The sequence below is a fragment of the Rhagoletis pomonella genome, unplaced genomic scaffold (genome assembly GCF_013731165.1).
Source record: "Rhagoletis pomonella isolate Grant_MI unplaced genomic scaffold, Rhpom_1.0 Rhpom_scaffold_00002, whole genome shotgun sequence".
Taxonomy (NCBI): domain Eukaryota; kingdom Metazoa; phylum Arthropoda; class Insecta; order Diptera; family Tephritidae; genus Rhagoletis; species Rhagoletis pomonella.
Genome location: NW_023458556.1, coordinates 33,082,433 through 33,098,731, shown reverse-complemented (window position 1 = coordinate 33,098,731; position 16,299 = coordinate 33,082,433). Strand labels below are relative to the sequence as shown.

The 16,299-nt window shown below is 34.9% G+C and overlaps 3 protein-coding genes across 5 annotated transcripts in view; 1 reads left to right on the top strand and 2 right to left on the bottom strand.

Annotated features, from left to right (window-relative positions):
• Positions 1-167: 167 nt before the first annotated feature.
• LOC118733465 (late secretory pathway protein AVL9 homolog) lies at positions 168-5,220 on the top strand. Its single transcript, XM_036462854.1, has 7 exons — positions 168-572; positions 657-860; positions 942-1,770; positions 3,130-3,531; positions 3,598-3,778; positions 3,857-3,924; positions 3,984-5,220. The coding sequence occupies exons 1-7, from the start codon at positions 489-491 to the stop codon at positions 4,490-4,492; spliced, it is 2,277 nt and encodes a 758-aa protein (XP_036318747.1). The 5' UTR covers positions 168-488; the 3' UTR covers positions 4,493-5,220.
• Positions 5,221-5,578: 358 nt separating this feature from the next.
• On the bottom strand, positions 5,579-7,968 carry LOC118733466 (interaptin). The gene is made up of 3 exons (XM_036462855.1): positions 7,748-7,968; positions 7,525-7,692; positions 5,579-7,465 (listed from the first exon to the last, which is right to left on the bottom strand). Exons 1-3 carry the CDS (start codon positions 7,813-7,815, stop codon positions 5,647-5,649), a joined length of 2,055 nt encoding a protein of 684 aa, XP_036318748.1. The 5' UTR covers positions 7,816-7,968; the 3' UTR covers positions 5,579-5,646.
• A 2,585-nt stretch (positions 7,969-10,553) lies between these two features.
• The window catches only part of LOC118733463 (solute carrier family 41 member 1), a 161,529-nt gene continuing 155,783 nt past the window's right edge, over positions 10,554-16,299 (bottom strand). For all 3 annotated transcript variants that reach the window (XM_036462850.1, XM_036462852.1, XM_036462851.1), the window contains 3 exons: positions 14,471-14,676; positions 12,902-13,050; positions 10,554-11,455 (listed from right to left, as the gene is read on the bottom strand). In XM_036462850.1, the coding sequence (XP_036318743.1) occupies positions 11,252-11,455; positions 12,902-13,050; positions 14,471-14,676 (559 nt within the window). In that variant the 3' untranslated portion in view covers positions 10,554-11,251. The remainder of the gene's footprint in view (positions 11,456-12,901; positions 13,051-14,470; positions 14,677-16,299) is intronic.

Genomic DNA, 16,299 nt, shown 5'->3' with positions numbered 1-16,299 from the left:
AAAACCTAGCGATCTGTCGCATTTAGATTTTGCTTCACATTTTCTTAAATTACATTTCTATTGCACTGGTACAAATGGTTGTGCGAAGTTATGCTAAGGATGCATAATCAGACCTTTAGTACCACAGAAAATTTACTGCCGGTCACAAATAAAATTTTGGATTGTTCACAATAAAAGTGACAACTGCTGGTGGCGTTGCAACAAACAATTCGCGAAAAAATCATTGTACGTACCACTGCAAAATTGTATGCAAAATTTATAACAGCGATAAGAAAATACATACTTAGCTCTTACTTTGAAAAGTATCGAAATTCATATTTAATCATCTAAGTAAATACAAAAAACAGTAGTTATGTGTTTCCTTGTAAAATGGTAAAAACCAAATAGCCAGCGAATCTTTGGTGGTGACAACAATTGCAGAGAACACAATTGTGGCACTGAAGGCCGAGAAAAAAAGAAAGTACAGCAAATAAGCGGCAAGGCACGCAATGGCTTTAGCCCATGTAGGAGAGAATAAACCCCCAATTCTTCATATACTGGTGGTAGGATTCCACCATAAATTAGGTTGCCAAGTACGTATTGTATATCAAATAGAAACTCCAAAAATTCAAACCAAGATTGTGGAAATCTATAAAAAATTTTATATCGCAAACTAGGTTGAGTTTTCCCACCCTCCACTTATAACGGGCACAACTGGCAAGAATGAATGTCCATCAGGCTGGAAATATTTGCCCACTTTAGCGCTGCCCGATGGATCACATAATTTCGCCGATGATACGGTATTTTTTAACTTGCCTAGTCTGACTGAGCCTACGGAGAGCGTATATGGCGTTTCTTGTTACCGGCAAATACCGATTGAGGTAAATATTTGCATCAACATTTTAATACTTATTAGGAAGTTATGAAACTACATACATAAGTATGGACATGTATTTTTACAGAAATTGACTATACGCACCGCTGACATGACACGCAGTACAGTGCAAAAATCGATTGTGATCCTTGCACGGCTGCCCATCTACGGCTATATAGAGGTGAAACTCGCTTTAATCGCTGATGCTTTCTTCGAGAAAGGTGACTTCTCATGCACTGAATTTCTAATAAAGGCATACCAGCAACTTAATGCTTGCCTGTTGGACGATGAAACCCAACGACCTCTACGCAATTTTCATGTAGGATTATCGCTGCGCGAGATCGTCCTGCACTGGCGTCACAAAATGCTCATACTTTTTAAATTGTTTCTCTTGCAAAGACGTGTTGTGTGTTTTGGTTCACCGGTACGAGGTATGTGTGTACTGCTGTTAGGCATTGCTTCTCTTATACCACGTCTGTTGGAAAAAGGCTTCCAAGAAGTAGCATGTGTGCGTACGTCGCGCCCACTATCGCCAATGCCCGACTTTACAGATTCTATACAAAAGGAAGCAGCTGAATTGAAAGAACGTGAGCAACCCATAACGATTTTGGCAAAAAATGTGAAATCAGAGGAAGTAACTTCAAAAATATGCGAAAATGTTTGTGAAGACGGTGATGAAAATGGTATTGGTGTTGCAGTAGAGGATTGTACTTTGGTATCGTCCGCGATGTCGGCAGCGAGCCAAGCGGCTAGTGATGACACATCGACTGCCGCTTCAGCTTCGACCAACACATCGTCGCAGTCAACAAAAGAGTTAAACCGTTTGGACTCATTAGAAGGTGTTGGAGAAGTGGGAAACAAACGTTTTGTGCGCAGTGATTCACTAACTCGCGAAGGGAGTGTAGATACATTGGCATGTAAGTAGCAAATTTTACACAAATTCATATGTGCATGTGTAAACTTGCATATCACACTGCCAAACGTATAATGTAATAAATTGCATTTAAACGCAGTAATTTAGTTGGGTAACATACATACATATTGTATTTTCTTTTGTACATACTTATATTGAGTAAAGATAAGTATGTTAAAACCTATGGTTGGGGTTAACACTAGCCTCGTTAGCTGGTTAAAAAATATTACATATCGACGATGGCTGAGCCAGTTTGAAAACGCCCTATCTCAGAAAAATTTTCAAGAGCTCCCTACTTGAGATTTTGATTGAAAAACGATCTATTTCAGAATTTTATTTACTGAAATCTCAAACGAAAATACATTGAGAATAAGCTGAGGTGGGGCGTTTTTGGATCGGCAGCTGACATAGGCATTCTTCAACCAAATTCTGAGATAGAGCGTTTTTCAATAAAATTCTGAAGTAGGGCGTTCTGGAAAAGTTTTCTGAGATTAGGCGTTGTTGAAATATTTTCTGAGGTAGGGAGTTTTCGAACTGACTGCCGAGATAGGTCGATCCATTCAGCCATGGATATTCTATAGTGTATGTTATTGTAAAATGAATAAAAAAATATAATCATTTAACCAGATAACCAGAGAGGTGTGAACACCCTCATAGTTACAACGAAGCTTGTGGACAAAAACAGATTTTACATTTTCGTTAATCCTCGACGTGCCAAGTTTTTGCTAGAACGAGGCTAAACACAGTCATTCATATGTAATATTAAAAACTATCTAATACTTAAAAAGGAGGAGCTTATTAATTCATCGGAGTATTTTTTTTATGCATGTTACCGGATAACTTGGGCCATGTGAACCCTTTTTATAGGAAAGGTGGTACCTCAAGGGTGGTCCCATACTGTTGTTATTGTTGTAACAACATACATGTTCCCCACAGAATATTTGGGGAGTGTTGCTGGAGTAACAGTCCTTGACCAGATTTATGTAAATGTGGGTCGTTCCCGTTATGTAGACTCGACTGTCGTGGTCCCATACTAATTTGGTTTAGTTCCGGAACATTGGAGCATGAAGAAATTAACGGCACTTCCAAATCTTTATATGAGCATTGCAGGTTGTTGTTGTAGCGGCTTTTATTTTAAGTTAATTATGACAAAGTTTAAGTAAGTTAAAACCTGCTTCTAACTTCTTTATGACTACACACCAACGACTTTAATCTAGCAATAGTCGCAAGCTCTATCTCTTCAAATAGATAGTTGCTTTGATATACCATTAGCATATTGGGAAGTAAAAAATGCTAATTATTTTTAACTAAAACAAATAAAAGTATTTCTTATTTCTTATTTTTCTTTCCTTTTACTTTTCAGACCCACTCTGCACTTTGGCTTCAATAAATCCAGATGAATATCGCGCACCCATTACTATCTTCGCCAGTGGTAACCTCTTTTTGCCATATCTCTCGTTGCCATATATGGATTTACTAAGTGACCCGTCTGTATTAAGCTATGTCATAGGCACTTCGAATGTATTATTCCAACAGAAGCGGCAACTTGCCGACGTTTTGGTGGATGTAGAGAATGCCAATATAGACACAATTGACGCAGATCTACGACGTCAACTGGTGTTGAGTACAGAAGATTTGCGTTTTATGGATTATCTGCTTAAACACGTACAGTCGCCAAAAGAAGATGCTGAGGGCAGCGAGCATTGGATACGCGATCAATTTCAGGGTTATATACTAGCACTACTGCGTACTGCTGTGGCAAATGGTTTGTATGGCTTAAACATAGCGGGGATATTTCCATTCAATAATTTTACATTTCTACACTTTTTAGATGTTATTGCCAAGGACAACGAACACTTCAATGCACAGTTTATGCAGGCATTTAAGCACACCCAATGCTTTCAGGAATGGTATGACGTGCGTCCTGATGCTGAATTTTTCGACGACTTGCCAGCCGGCCATCCCTTTGCTGGCACACTTTCTGTGGCCGATATGAAGCTAAAAATTGCACAGTATGGCACATAGAAAATTTACCTTATTTCTCACATATTATAAATTGTACTGTTTAAATATATGTATTTCTTTTCAAGAACAATGCAAAATAGCGAAAGTGGCCGCAAAATAAATCACGCAGTGAATACTACCAGCCGTGTTGTTGGTGAGTGCTACAAAGCGTGTATAGCCTTAATTGTTAAATATAAATTTATTTATTCGTAGGTGTTGCGCTGTCGCAGGCTAAAGGCACATTCTCAACCTGGTGGTCATCCATCACCACAGCGCCTGCGCAAACAGCCACAGCAACAACAGCCGCTGATGGTGGCGATGGTGATGCAGAAGCAAGCGGCATGACGGCACAGCAACAGGAACAGCAAGAAGTCACCGTGACATTCCAAAAAAATTTTGATGACCCAGAACGTGTAAACATACACATTGAGGGCGAAAAGAAAACCACAGACATTGTGAGTAATACTAGTAGTAGCGGCAGTGAAAAGCCTATTGACAGCGCCGAAGAATTGGATGAAGATGAGGTGGTGAAGTTGACTGAAGAAAATGTTAGTGAGATAGACCAAATGAGCGCACAACAAAGGCAACAAGGTATTGTAGAAATTGGACGCGAAGCTGACGTATTAGATAAACCCAAAGCTGCACCTTTGCCAACACCCACTTGTGGCACAGATATTGCAAATGAGGTACCTCGCGGCAACGGTGACGTGTTTATTGTGTGAATTTGTTAAAAAAAAAAAAAATGGTTCTTTATTTGTTATAGTTTGTGCGCAATATTTTGCTTATTATGCATGAATGAAGTTTATATTTTTTGTAATTCAATGAATTTATGACTGCTAAGGAGAATAATTTTTTATATTACTTTAAAACCCCCAAACTGTTTTTTTCTTTGTTTGCCACCCGTCAAAACTAACCTTAGTTTACGTATAGCTTTTGCATTTTGTTCAGTTGTAACATTACACCTCTGTGTCAAACTCCTTTTTGGGACACATAATTTTGCGAATATTTAATAAAAACTATGATTTAATATTGCGTTAGCGCAAAGGACTACGAATGTATGCGACGATTAAGTAGAAATTATTGTTTGATTTTTTTTTTAGTTTTAAATGAAGACATTAGAGCTAATTTGAAATTTAAAAATTTCGAGTAATATCTTCATAGTACTCTAAATATAAATCGTCCTTTTCTAGTATATTACATACATAAATATATTTAAACAAACGAATTTTTGTAGCTGTTTCAAGTGCAATTTACATTTCATAAACAAATCAACAACCAATGACCTTTCAAAGAGAAGAGAAACTATATGTAGTAGAACATTTGCTCTAAGCTTTGGGCGGCAATAATTGAAACAAAACAAAAATACCGGAAAAGCATAACAGATACATTAAAATGTATTGTATGTACTTGTGGCATACTTATTCAAAATGGATATTAATACAAAAAAAAAATAAAAAAAGGAATGAAATCTTTATTGCTATGGATCAATAACTTCGCTCAAGAAGTCACGGCGGACTATGGATTTGTACATGGTCAATCGTAAGCGGAAAGGATTGCCTGAGTAAGCGAAATCAAAATCTTACAATAGTTACAAAACAAAAAAAAACGTTTGTTAAAATAAAATAAATAAAAATTTAAATGGGCGTATTGCAACAGTGCAGACCACAACTCTGAACCCAAAGAAATATTCACCTAATCGCAGCAACGTAAGAGTCAAGCATTTAGACGCAGCATATTGTATTTGGGCAAGTTATTAAGAATATTTAGATATATCAAGCAATTTATATGATGATTAATGTGTACTTGCATTTGTGTGTTGCAATAAATTATTGCGTATTTAATATTGAGAAAAACAAGAACATTAATAAACTGATTTTTATTTCATTGGTTTATACTTAACTTTTTTCTCCTCTTCCTCTATTTGCTGTAGCTCTAAATCGCGTTGTTCAATCAATTGCTCAAACTCCGATAATATCTGATTCGAACGCTCAAGTGTTTTTTCATAGTCATTGAGGAAGGCTTCACGTTCATCGGCGGCCGCTTTGTACTCACGTTCTGCACGCGTCATAAGTTCCTCATTTTGATTTTCTAACATTGAAATTTCGGTTTGTTTTTCAAGTTTTGTGTCTTGTAGACTTTTGCATTCAGCCTGCATCTCTTGCAGACGTTCTTCTAGCTCTTGCAGTTGCGCATTCATTGCTGCATTTTGTTTTTCTCTTTGTTTTTCAAAATCTCTGCTATTGCGTTCGGCAAGCTTTAGTGCCGTCTCCAGCTCGTCGATTTGAGGATTCAAATTTACCATAATCTCATGGTTTAGTTCATTTTCCTGCTTTTCCAGTTCCTGCTGTTTTTCCACCATTTGCTCTAGTTGTTGCTTCGCATGGTCGCGTGTTTCTTCCAACAATTTTATGCGTTCATTAACATCATCAGGTTCTGGATTTAGTGGCAGTAGAAGCGCGTCCACATTAACTTGCAATTTAGTGCAGCTAACTTCACGTATGCTATCGTTGTATTTAGCAATTAGGTCGGTCAATTGTTTTTTATGACGCGCCAGTAATACTTGTTGATGATGTTGACGATCTTTCAGGTCACATAATGTGCGCTCCATAAGTTTTAGCGTATATTTACCCTGCTCTAGCTCTTGGGCTAACGCCTCTAGCTGGTCTACGCTCATAGTTTGCTTATCAAGTTCATTTTTTATCTGGGTCTTTTCCTCTAATAGTTCCATCAATTCGTCTTTGTATTGTTGCCGTTCTGCCTGCTTTTCGCTTAATTGTTTTGCAATTGCTTCGAGTGTTTCCTGGGCTGTCTTTATTTGGGTGTGAGTCTCTTCATGCTCACTTTTCAACTGGAGGCAATGTTCTTCATCTTCTTTGCGTATATGTGGACGCTTCTTCTGCTCCTCTTTTAATTCTTGTTTCAGTTCATGTATTTGCGCATCCAGCGCTAAGGTACCTTGTAGTCCAGAACGTTTATATATTAGTACGCCACATGTTTGCTGCTGTAAGTTTTGGAGATCGTCATCCTTTTGCTTATCCCAGAGCATGAAACCTTCTTCAGAGTTTTGTAACATCAGTTCTGTAAAGTCAGCATCAGGCGATTCCTGCATCAATGAGCTCTGACCTAGTTTCTCTGGGTCTTCAAGTTCAAATTGCATAGCAGAAGCTTCCTCTTCGTTTTCCGGTGGCACAAAATCCATTAGAAAATCTAATAATTGTATTACATAGCCAAATGAATGCGACGCATTAGGCGTCTTTAGCCATGACTTGTTCACTTGATAGGGATATTTAAGTTTTTGCAGTATATTTATAATATCGTCTACATAATTGCTGCCCACTGTAAATCGTGTACCCCAAATATAGTGTAGAAAATAATTGACAATTCCGATAAACTGTTTTGTGGACATTGTACGCAAGCAACCGCTACGAGCGAAAAAATCGGCTGCCAAACCGTGCACTGCACCAGGTTTGGCGGTTTTCCGCAAGTGCTCCACAATACGCTGTGCCCTCTCTTGCACCCAAATTTTATCATTATGCGCACTGCGTTGCTTTTCTGCATTAAATAATGCACATGATGTTAATTTCCTTACAGAATTGGGTGTTTTTTGTGGTGTAGTACGACTGCCAAGTAGCGTGGAGCCGGGTAAACCGGTTTGGCGTTCCATCGAAGAGGGACGCGTGATGTGACTGGATTTACTGCTCAGTATAAAAACAAGGCTATAAAAGAAGTCCTGGAAATAATATACGGTATTTACCTTGAGTTGTATTTGTGTGCAGTGCCTGGAGCATCCGCATTGGAGACATTTTGCATTTGCTTTTGGGGTGTAATGCGACTGGCACGATGCGTAGAGCTGGGTAGCACCAAAGTTTGACGTTCTATCGAAGGCGGGCGTGCAATGCGACTTTGCCGCTGTTGTGTGCTCCTAAAAGAATCGACAATAAATTTGTAATAAACTGGAAAAGGATTTTGTAACAAACCTAGATGAGCGTTTAGTTGCTGTGCCCGGTTCTTCACAAAACTCCGATGTACGACGAGGGCGCTGCATTCTGACTGTATTGTGTTGAAAGTATTTATCTTGGTTGAATTCAATGGGGTCTTTTTTTTATTACTCTTTACTAAAATGATTAGGCAAAACTGAATCGGACAAACGTTATGATTTTTCGCGCACTTGTTAAATGAAAGTGAACGAGTCTCGAATAAAAAGCAACGCTGCGTATTTTTAAACACAGGGTGAAGTGTATAATTGAAATTTATTTATTTATTTTTTCATACGATTTTCCATTTTCTATAAGTGTACCAAATAAATTAAAAATAATAAAACTTTAAAGGAAATATATAAAAAAAAAAACCTAAATGTTTCATATAGCAACGCTGTTCTAGACGAATACAACGTATTCGACGAGCGGAGACGAATCGTTCGTGTCCTCTATCGTTCCAGATACATGATGAGGCTGTTAATATACATACATATATACTAAATTAGCCGTGCATGTACTCGTCCATGCGCATACATACTTATAAGCAAATTTCAGTAAAAAGTAGAAAAATTGAGCTTACCGCTTTCAAAACATTCCTTGTTTATTAGCAAGAGAAATACTACTAATTTGTTTAAAACGTCTTGCACTTTAATTTATTTCGTAGTTATAATTATTGTTTTTAGTTTTATTTTATACTTACACATTTCCTCTATACATAATTCTTATATAAATGAAAATAATAACTCAATAATACATAATTACATTTCTTAATACATAAAGTACATAAACAATTAATTAATATCGATCACATTTCCTATAAAAAAAACAACGTCTCTCAACTGTTCACACACGTTTCGTTTTTACAATAGTAACTAAGCGATAAAATACTAAAGAAATATTAAGTTAAGATAAAAGGAATTTGAAATAATTTTTTTTTTGTGGATCTATGCAGGTACATACATACATCCTTTTTATTTTGGGAGCACTAAAGGGAATTTAAAATTAACAAATTTCGTAGCATTGGAAAACTCGGCAACGGAATAGCATTTCTCTACAATTGTTTGTTGGTTTATTTATTTACATACATGCTAAATTATTATAACAATTTATTTAAATTTTATAGAATGGCCAAAATAACCTTATAAATTCTTAAATGAGCATTTAAAGTAAGCTGTGTATATAAATAAATTATAAAAAAATAAATCTGCGAGTTTCTAATTACATGAAATTAAGTTAAAATTGCCTGATTACTTTTATTAATTAAAATTTAATTTTTTGTTTTCTTCTAGGAGATAATAATACAGTTTAGAAATTGTTTTAAGCATTAACTTAACATATAACAATGGGAAAGTGAAAGTCTCCCAGCAAGCAATGATTTTAACGGTGGTTTGAGGCAATGTGAATTTTTAAGCGCGGAATAATTGGACTAACCCTAGAAAACACCAAGGCAACGCAAGAATATCCTGCACATTAGACCGTATCACGATGTATGGGCCGAAAAATCGTTCAATTAACTCCAAGCCATTTTAATCATTCACTAGATTGTGTCAGAAAAATTATCCCCATGTCAAAATATATAACCCTTCTGATAATAATAATAAGTAAATATGTAATTAATGGTTTTTTCGTTTTTGCAAAATAAATAAATAACTTTTTTGTATGAAGGATGCAGTTTTGAAAAATCATGTTAAAATATTCACAAAAACGGAACTTAATGCCTCAAAATAATTGAAAAATAATAATTTAAATAATTTTTAAGCAAAACACAAAACTGACTTCGATTCTCATATACAAATTTTAGTGTATCGTTAAACTTTGAAACTTTGCAAAACTTTGGCACATGCTAATGGAGTTCTGCCTGCGCTGCCCATGGTGAAATTATAAACAGCTGAAGTAATAAAACAGCTTTCTCGCTTTATCTTCCTGACATTCGGCTATCTCATTTAAATTTCTAAAGGCAAATTTTCAAATAAGATAATGTCAAATTTTTTTTCTCGCTCTTGTTACTACAACTGGTATAGATTCACCAAGTGCGCTGCCCATGCCTGGCTTTCAGGGTGCCGTTTTCAGAAAAAAAAGTTTGAACTTCTTAGTTTGACTTGAACTTTCATGGGGGAACTATGTAGGCTTTTTTGATACCTTTACAATGGTAGATATATCATTTATTGAAACCGGATTTCAAATAAAAAAGTTATAGAAAAAATTCGATTTAGACGTTTTCACAGGATTTTTACACTACTGAAATACTCTGCATAGTCTCATGGCTCAGAACTTAAAATAAATTGATTTTTTTTTGATGATACGGTCTAATGTACATACATACATACATACATATGTAGTATGTATGTATGTGCAATGTAAATTAAGGCGTTCGTATTATACTGTCGTTTTAAGTCTTACATGTTTTTGTTTATTACTTATGTATGTACATATGTACGTATTTTTATTTACGTTTTGTTTATTAATTGAAGTTATGATTTTGCAATTTTAACAAGGTGTATTAAACCAAGTAGCATATTTTTTAGCTTTTAACCCAAATCAAATCAGAAATAAATGGCTGTACTATTTTACTCGCATGAATTACCTATTTATTTATGTGTTGTTATTGTGTTTTATAAGTATTTATATACTGCTTGATTATATGAATGAAAATTGTTTTTTTTTACCATCTTTAATTTTTTCTTCATAATCATTTATTTTATTGATACATTTATTTTTAACTTTATTATTGTTTTGTATTTTATTGGTATCTTTACGTGGGGAAACAAGTTCCTAATTGCATTATTTTTACATCTTTACATTTTGGTTTAATATTTGTTCGTATCCAATGCGTTCAAGTGTCCCATAAACATTTTGTATCGAATATTTTTTACTAAATACGTTTGAAATTTTTGCGCTTGGAAAACACAAACATTTCAGAAAACTTATGTGTGTAAAATTTTTATAAAACAAATTCCCATACAATTCGTTTCTTATGCTTAATTTGCCTGCCATTTGTGTTGACGCTTTCTTAATAATATGCTAAATTAAAATTATTAAAAAATAACTAGTTAGTCGCACATACAATTCGTTTAATTTTGTACCCCTTTCAATTTCTTTTATTTATATATTTTATATATCTACCCGCAACATTTAGCATTTCGTTTTAAAATAAATATTTTTAAATAACTTTTTACATACATACATATAGTACATAGCATAATCATCGATTTTTAATGATTTTATTTAATTATCTTATTATTGTTTTTATATTTATGGCTTACAAAAATAAATTAGTGCTCTTTAGGTACGTACTGAAGGTTGTTTGGTTGTTTAGTGTATTTTGTTGATGATGGCCCATCGCGCCTTCGCTTTCATAACTCGCTTTTACTTCTTTTAACTTTCATCGCAAATATTTTAAGTCTTTTTTTATGCATATACACATGTACTTCTCATTTAAAGCCTCACACTCATTTATTAGAGTTTATTGTGTTCTTTTTTCCCTTGTTTTTGTTTTTGCAATGTTCAATTCGATGCATTGAGCTGATTCAGATCGGCTCCATATTCTTGATTTATAGAAAGTAAGAAGATAAAGGCCAGTGCCAATAAACTCGAGCCGAGCAGATCGCCCAATGCTGTCAGATACGGAATCGACGAGTTATCGGGATCGATTTTCCATTTCCACATGGCGTGCACAATGACGTGCGCAATATACAAGAGCAACATAACCTAGAAAGAAGAGTAATGGGATAAAGTAAAAGTTAAAGATTATTATGATTCACAATTTGCAAACATTTTGGCTGCCTACAAATTGTAGATAGTACTTAAATATGTACGTATGTATGTATGTACATTAGGGCGGGTAAATTTTTCGGACTTTGTGCGATTTGGCATTTGGCAAATTGATTTTAGGCCCATGGTTTCTTCGGCGAATTCGCTTAAAATTACACGTAGAGTCTTTCTGTGCTATACGCTCATAGTCGAAAAAGTCTCCCATACAAATTATCCCAACCTAATGTACATACATGTCAAGTCCCCAAAACTGCAAAAATCGAGTTATATTCATAACTTTTTTATATACATACATATGTATATCGTCACCTTAATTCACAAAGGCCCTAACCAAAAAATGTTTATTTTACAGAAGCAAAAAACATTATAAATTTGTTTTTATGAGTATGAAATACAGGTGAAATACATAATTTAAACGAATAATCAAACCTTAAAATCCTCTCGAAGTAAGCTTTCATGCTTACACTGAGCAAAAAAACAAGCAACAATTTTTTAATATTATCAAATTCAAACTTGAAAAGGAATCAATGTGATTTTTAGTTAATACCTTGGTTGATGTTTTCAACAATGATTTGGTAATATTAACCACACTTTTGTTTACATTAACCCAACTTTTTGTTGTCGATTTTTTCGTTTGAATACGCTTATGTTCTGCACTTCGCATATGCTTTTTTATAACTCGGAGACAAAAATCAAAAATTTGTATTGTCATTTGAAGAAGTTGCCTCTGACGAGATTTGAAACCGCATCTTCTGAATGTTAGCAAATCACAGCAAGCAACTCTGCACACTCGGCTACAGCCGCTTTATGAATATGCCTTCAAATGTTCAACTTGAATCAATTTTTTCGCCGTTTGATTTGGTTCTGCACTTCATAGAGGCTTTTTCGTAATTAAGAAAAACCAAAAACAGAAAGAATAAAAATAAAAAGTATGTGTCGCGCTGACGGCAATCGTTCTCTCGAACCAGCTGGAAGCCCACAAATAACAGCAATCACCACTGCACGTTCAGTCACTGCCATACATACGAATTTGTTCTCAAATATTCAACTTGAATCACGATTCTTACAATCGGCTTATTAACCATGAAAAATCAAACCATAACTTGGTTGAAAAAATCATTGTGTTTTTAGCTCAGTGTATAGTTCATTTCCACCAAGCCTTGACTCATATTAAGTAGAAGCAAACGAAAGACAAAAAGCAACAATTAAGAAATAAACCTTGCCGATCACCTCTTGGTAAATTATTTTAACTTATCTGCACTCTTAACCGCGGTTAATCGTTTGGTGGAAATGGGCTATTAGGCACCCCTTTTGTTGTACTATAAACTTTTGTATTTCGTATGGGGGACCGATACACAAATGTTAATATTTACATATACTAACCTGTATTAAGCTCGCCAAGAGGAATGCCGCTACGAAAGCAAAGGTAACCGTCGTTGTTGACATGTGTATGTAATCGGCAACAAACACGAACACAACATTACCGGGAATTGACATGCCAAGGAGAATACGCGCCGTTTTAGCATAGGGAACTAAAAGATAATTAGAGAGAGAGAAAACATCTCATTAGATATATTGGTTTCTAAACAAATAAATTAATACATAATTGTAATTATAATCGTTTTATTATAGATAAAAAGAAATTTAAAAGAAAAAAAAAAATGGCCCGTAGTCATAGTCAAAATAAAGTCGACTTTAAACTTAGTTGCAGCTTTTTTGACAGATATCCCATTGAAAATTATGTCAAAAAGCTGCAACTAACTTTAAAGTCGACTTTATTTTGACTATGACTACGGGCCAATATTTTTAAAGCAAACTTTTTGAATATGAACCATATCGGACCATAAATACTGAAGTTTTAAGTCTCTAACACATATGTATAATTACAAATAAAAGCTTTTAATAAAAATAATCATCATCAACATCATAATCAAAGCTGGTTACACTGAGAGAATTGTTCAGGCAAAACACGAAAGAGAAATTGTAAAACAAATATTATTTTTGAAATAATTTTACTGATTTTTCGTCTCTCCTGAACAGTTTAAAAATAGGGACCTGGCAACTTTTAAAACCCCAAAAAAAAAATATTAGCGATATTTCCTTAAATACGTAAAGGCCCCATAAACCTCGCAAGTTTACCAGCCTCGTAAAAGAACTGTTGAAATTTGCATGGAGCTCAGTTTACGCGCACCTCTTAAAATTACGAGGCAAATTTGATACGTAAAAGACCTCGTAAACTTCAGTGTTGCCGAAGGGCCGAAAATTTTATAATAAAATATATGATCGAATAATAAAATGAATGAATTTCATCCACTTACTGTATAACGTTGGGGTTTCTGCTAATTTTAGGCATTTTTAATTATATTTTAAATTTCATTCGAGCTGAGGGAATACCCTTGTTGTTGGTGCACTGCCCGGCTTTGCCCAAGCAAAGCTTAATCCATTTTGAAGCTCCAATGGTCAAACCCTTTATTATAAATAGTTCGCCTACCAAGGCAGCGCTGGAATTAATAAGGGAAGCCGAAGGTATCTCGGGCACAGTGAGTTAAGCTGCCTTTGCATGAGGCGATTTTTCGATAATCGCAAAAGTTGACATGCTGTCTACTTTGACGCAAGTGATTTTTGAATGTTGAAAAATTACACAGAATTTTCTGTAGTCAAGTTTAACCATGATTTAACCACACTTTAAAATAGTTAAGTTAATGGCGTCTGTTGCTATGTATAATAATTTTAATTATAATCCTAAATTCAAAATTATAACCTTATAATCATAATCAAAGGCTTACATAAAGATTATTAAAAAGCATCTTTTTCATTATTTGAAACTTAAACACAAACTCCAAAGTTTTTTTTTTTAATCGTTCGATGCTCTTGAGGCTTTTGAAACTTTTCCCAGTTCCTTTATATATACTTTACTTTCTCATTATTTTATTTTCCATTTACAAAACTCACCTCCTTTGAAAAGCGCCTTCCATGGCCATTCGAAGATTTTCGTATGCGGCGGAATGATGCCAATAATGGAACTCTGATGCAGCATGGTTGAGATTTTACTCGCTTGCACCGATACCAAATTACCACCAATACCATTGATAATCGGTTGAAAGACAACAAAGCCATCGAATATTTCCACAGCAGCATCAAGCACGAGACCGCCGAGGCTAAAAATATAACAAAATGTGAAATTATTAAAATAAAAAGAGTGTCATAATGATTGGCAGATGTTGCGTATACGTCACGTTGGTGTAGCAATTAGTTACAAATTCACGCGCTCAAGTGTTTCATTTGCATAATATTGTTAAAAAAATCTGTTTTGTGAATCTGCATTTTTTCACTCCAAATAAGTATGAAGCTGGACATCTGCGCAATTGCTTTTAAGTACGCTTATAAATACTCGCAGATGAGTATGGCTGTATGACGTCAATTTAATCAAATAAAACACCTGTTTGAGGTAAATATTTCGAGTGACGAAAGCTGAACTAGAAACACAAAATTTATGATATCAATTTCGTGACGAAAATTATACGCATTTTTTTTAACTGCCCTGGAAACTGACGCAAAATAGTTTTATTTATTCGGAGCGACTTTTTTTTTTTTATTTGTATCGAAATATCTCCACAATAAAAGTTTTCCCAGGTATAAGCTATATACAAAATTAAAGCTAGGGTTTTGGGCAAGACTTGAGGATACCTAGATTTAAATCGACTAATCAGTTTTGGAGAAAATGCTCGAAATCTATATTTTCAGCAGCCTCATTTTTAGTTTTCAGGCGATAACATTTTCTGGACACACTCTGAAAGACGTTTCCAACGATATCCCAAACATGTCGATTGGACGTCTGGGTAAAAACTTCCAAATGTCGTGTATATGTAGTTATAAGCGAGTGGCTGCTTTCGTGACTCGCGCGCACTGCTGCCGTGCGCTGTGATTTAACAAAGCTCGTAAGTTTTGTTAACTTATTTCTTTTTTGCTTTGTTTTTTTTTTTTCGTCAACACAAACTTTTTCGTGCTGCGAAATGATTTTAAGTGGTTTCGAGCAAAGTTCTATTTTAAATTTATGGCTACATTAATGACATAGCAGCTTAGTTTGAAAAAAACTCGAGTCATGTTTATATTTTTATATTCGCTTGCGCTTTTTATACCCCAGCGCACTTGTGCACAAGGGTATTATAGCTTTGTTCACATAACGGTTGTTTGTAACAGGCAAAACGAACCGAGATAGATATAGACAAATGTATACATACATAAATGATCAGAATGAAAAGAGGAATCGATTAAGCTGTGACTGTCTGTCCGTCCGTCTGTGCATACGATAACTTGAGTAAAAATTGAGATATCTTAACGAAATTTGGTACGTATACTTCTTTCGGGCGTAGGACGGACGATATTGAAAATGGGCAAAATCGGACAATAACCACGCCTACCTCCCATATAACGGTAGTTTTCAGAAATACGAAAACTGCGATATTTTAGTACCTACTTAAGCTCGGTAACCGTTCTACCAATTTGTACCAAACTCGGTATGATTATTGTGCATGCCACGCTGATAATTATTGAAATCGGCCAAAAATTACGGCCACTTTTCATATAACGGTAAATTTCAGAAATGCTTGAAACTTCTATAATTCAAAATTTAAGGACGGTAATTTACTCAAAATTGATACCAACAACAATCCCTTGAAAAGAAGTAACATTATTTGGAATTTGGGAAAATGGGCATGATACCGCCCACATATTACTATTATAGGTCTATCTCATTATATCTAACTGAACATTCTAACGTA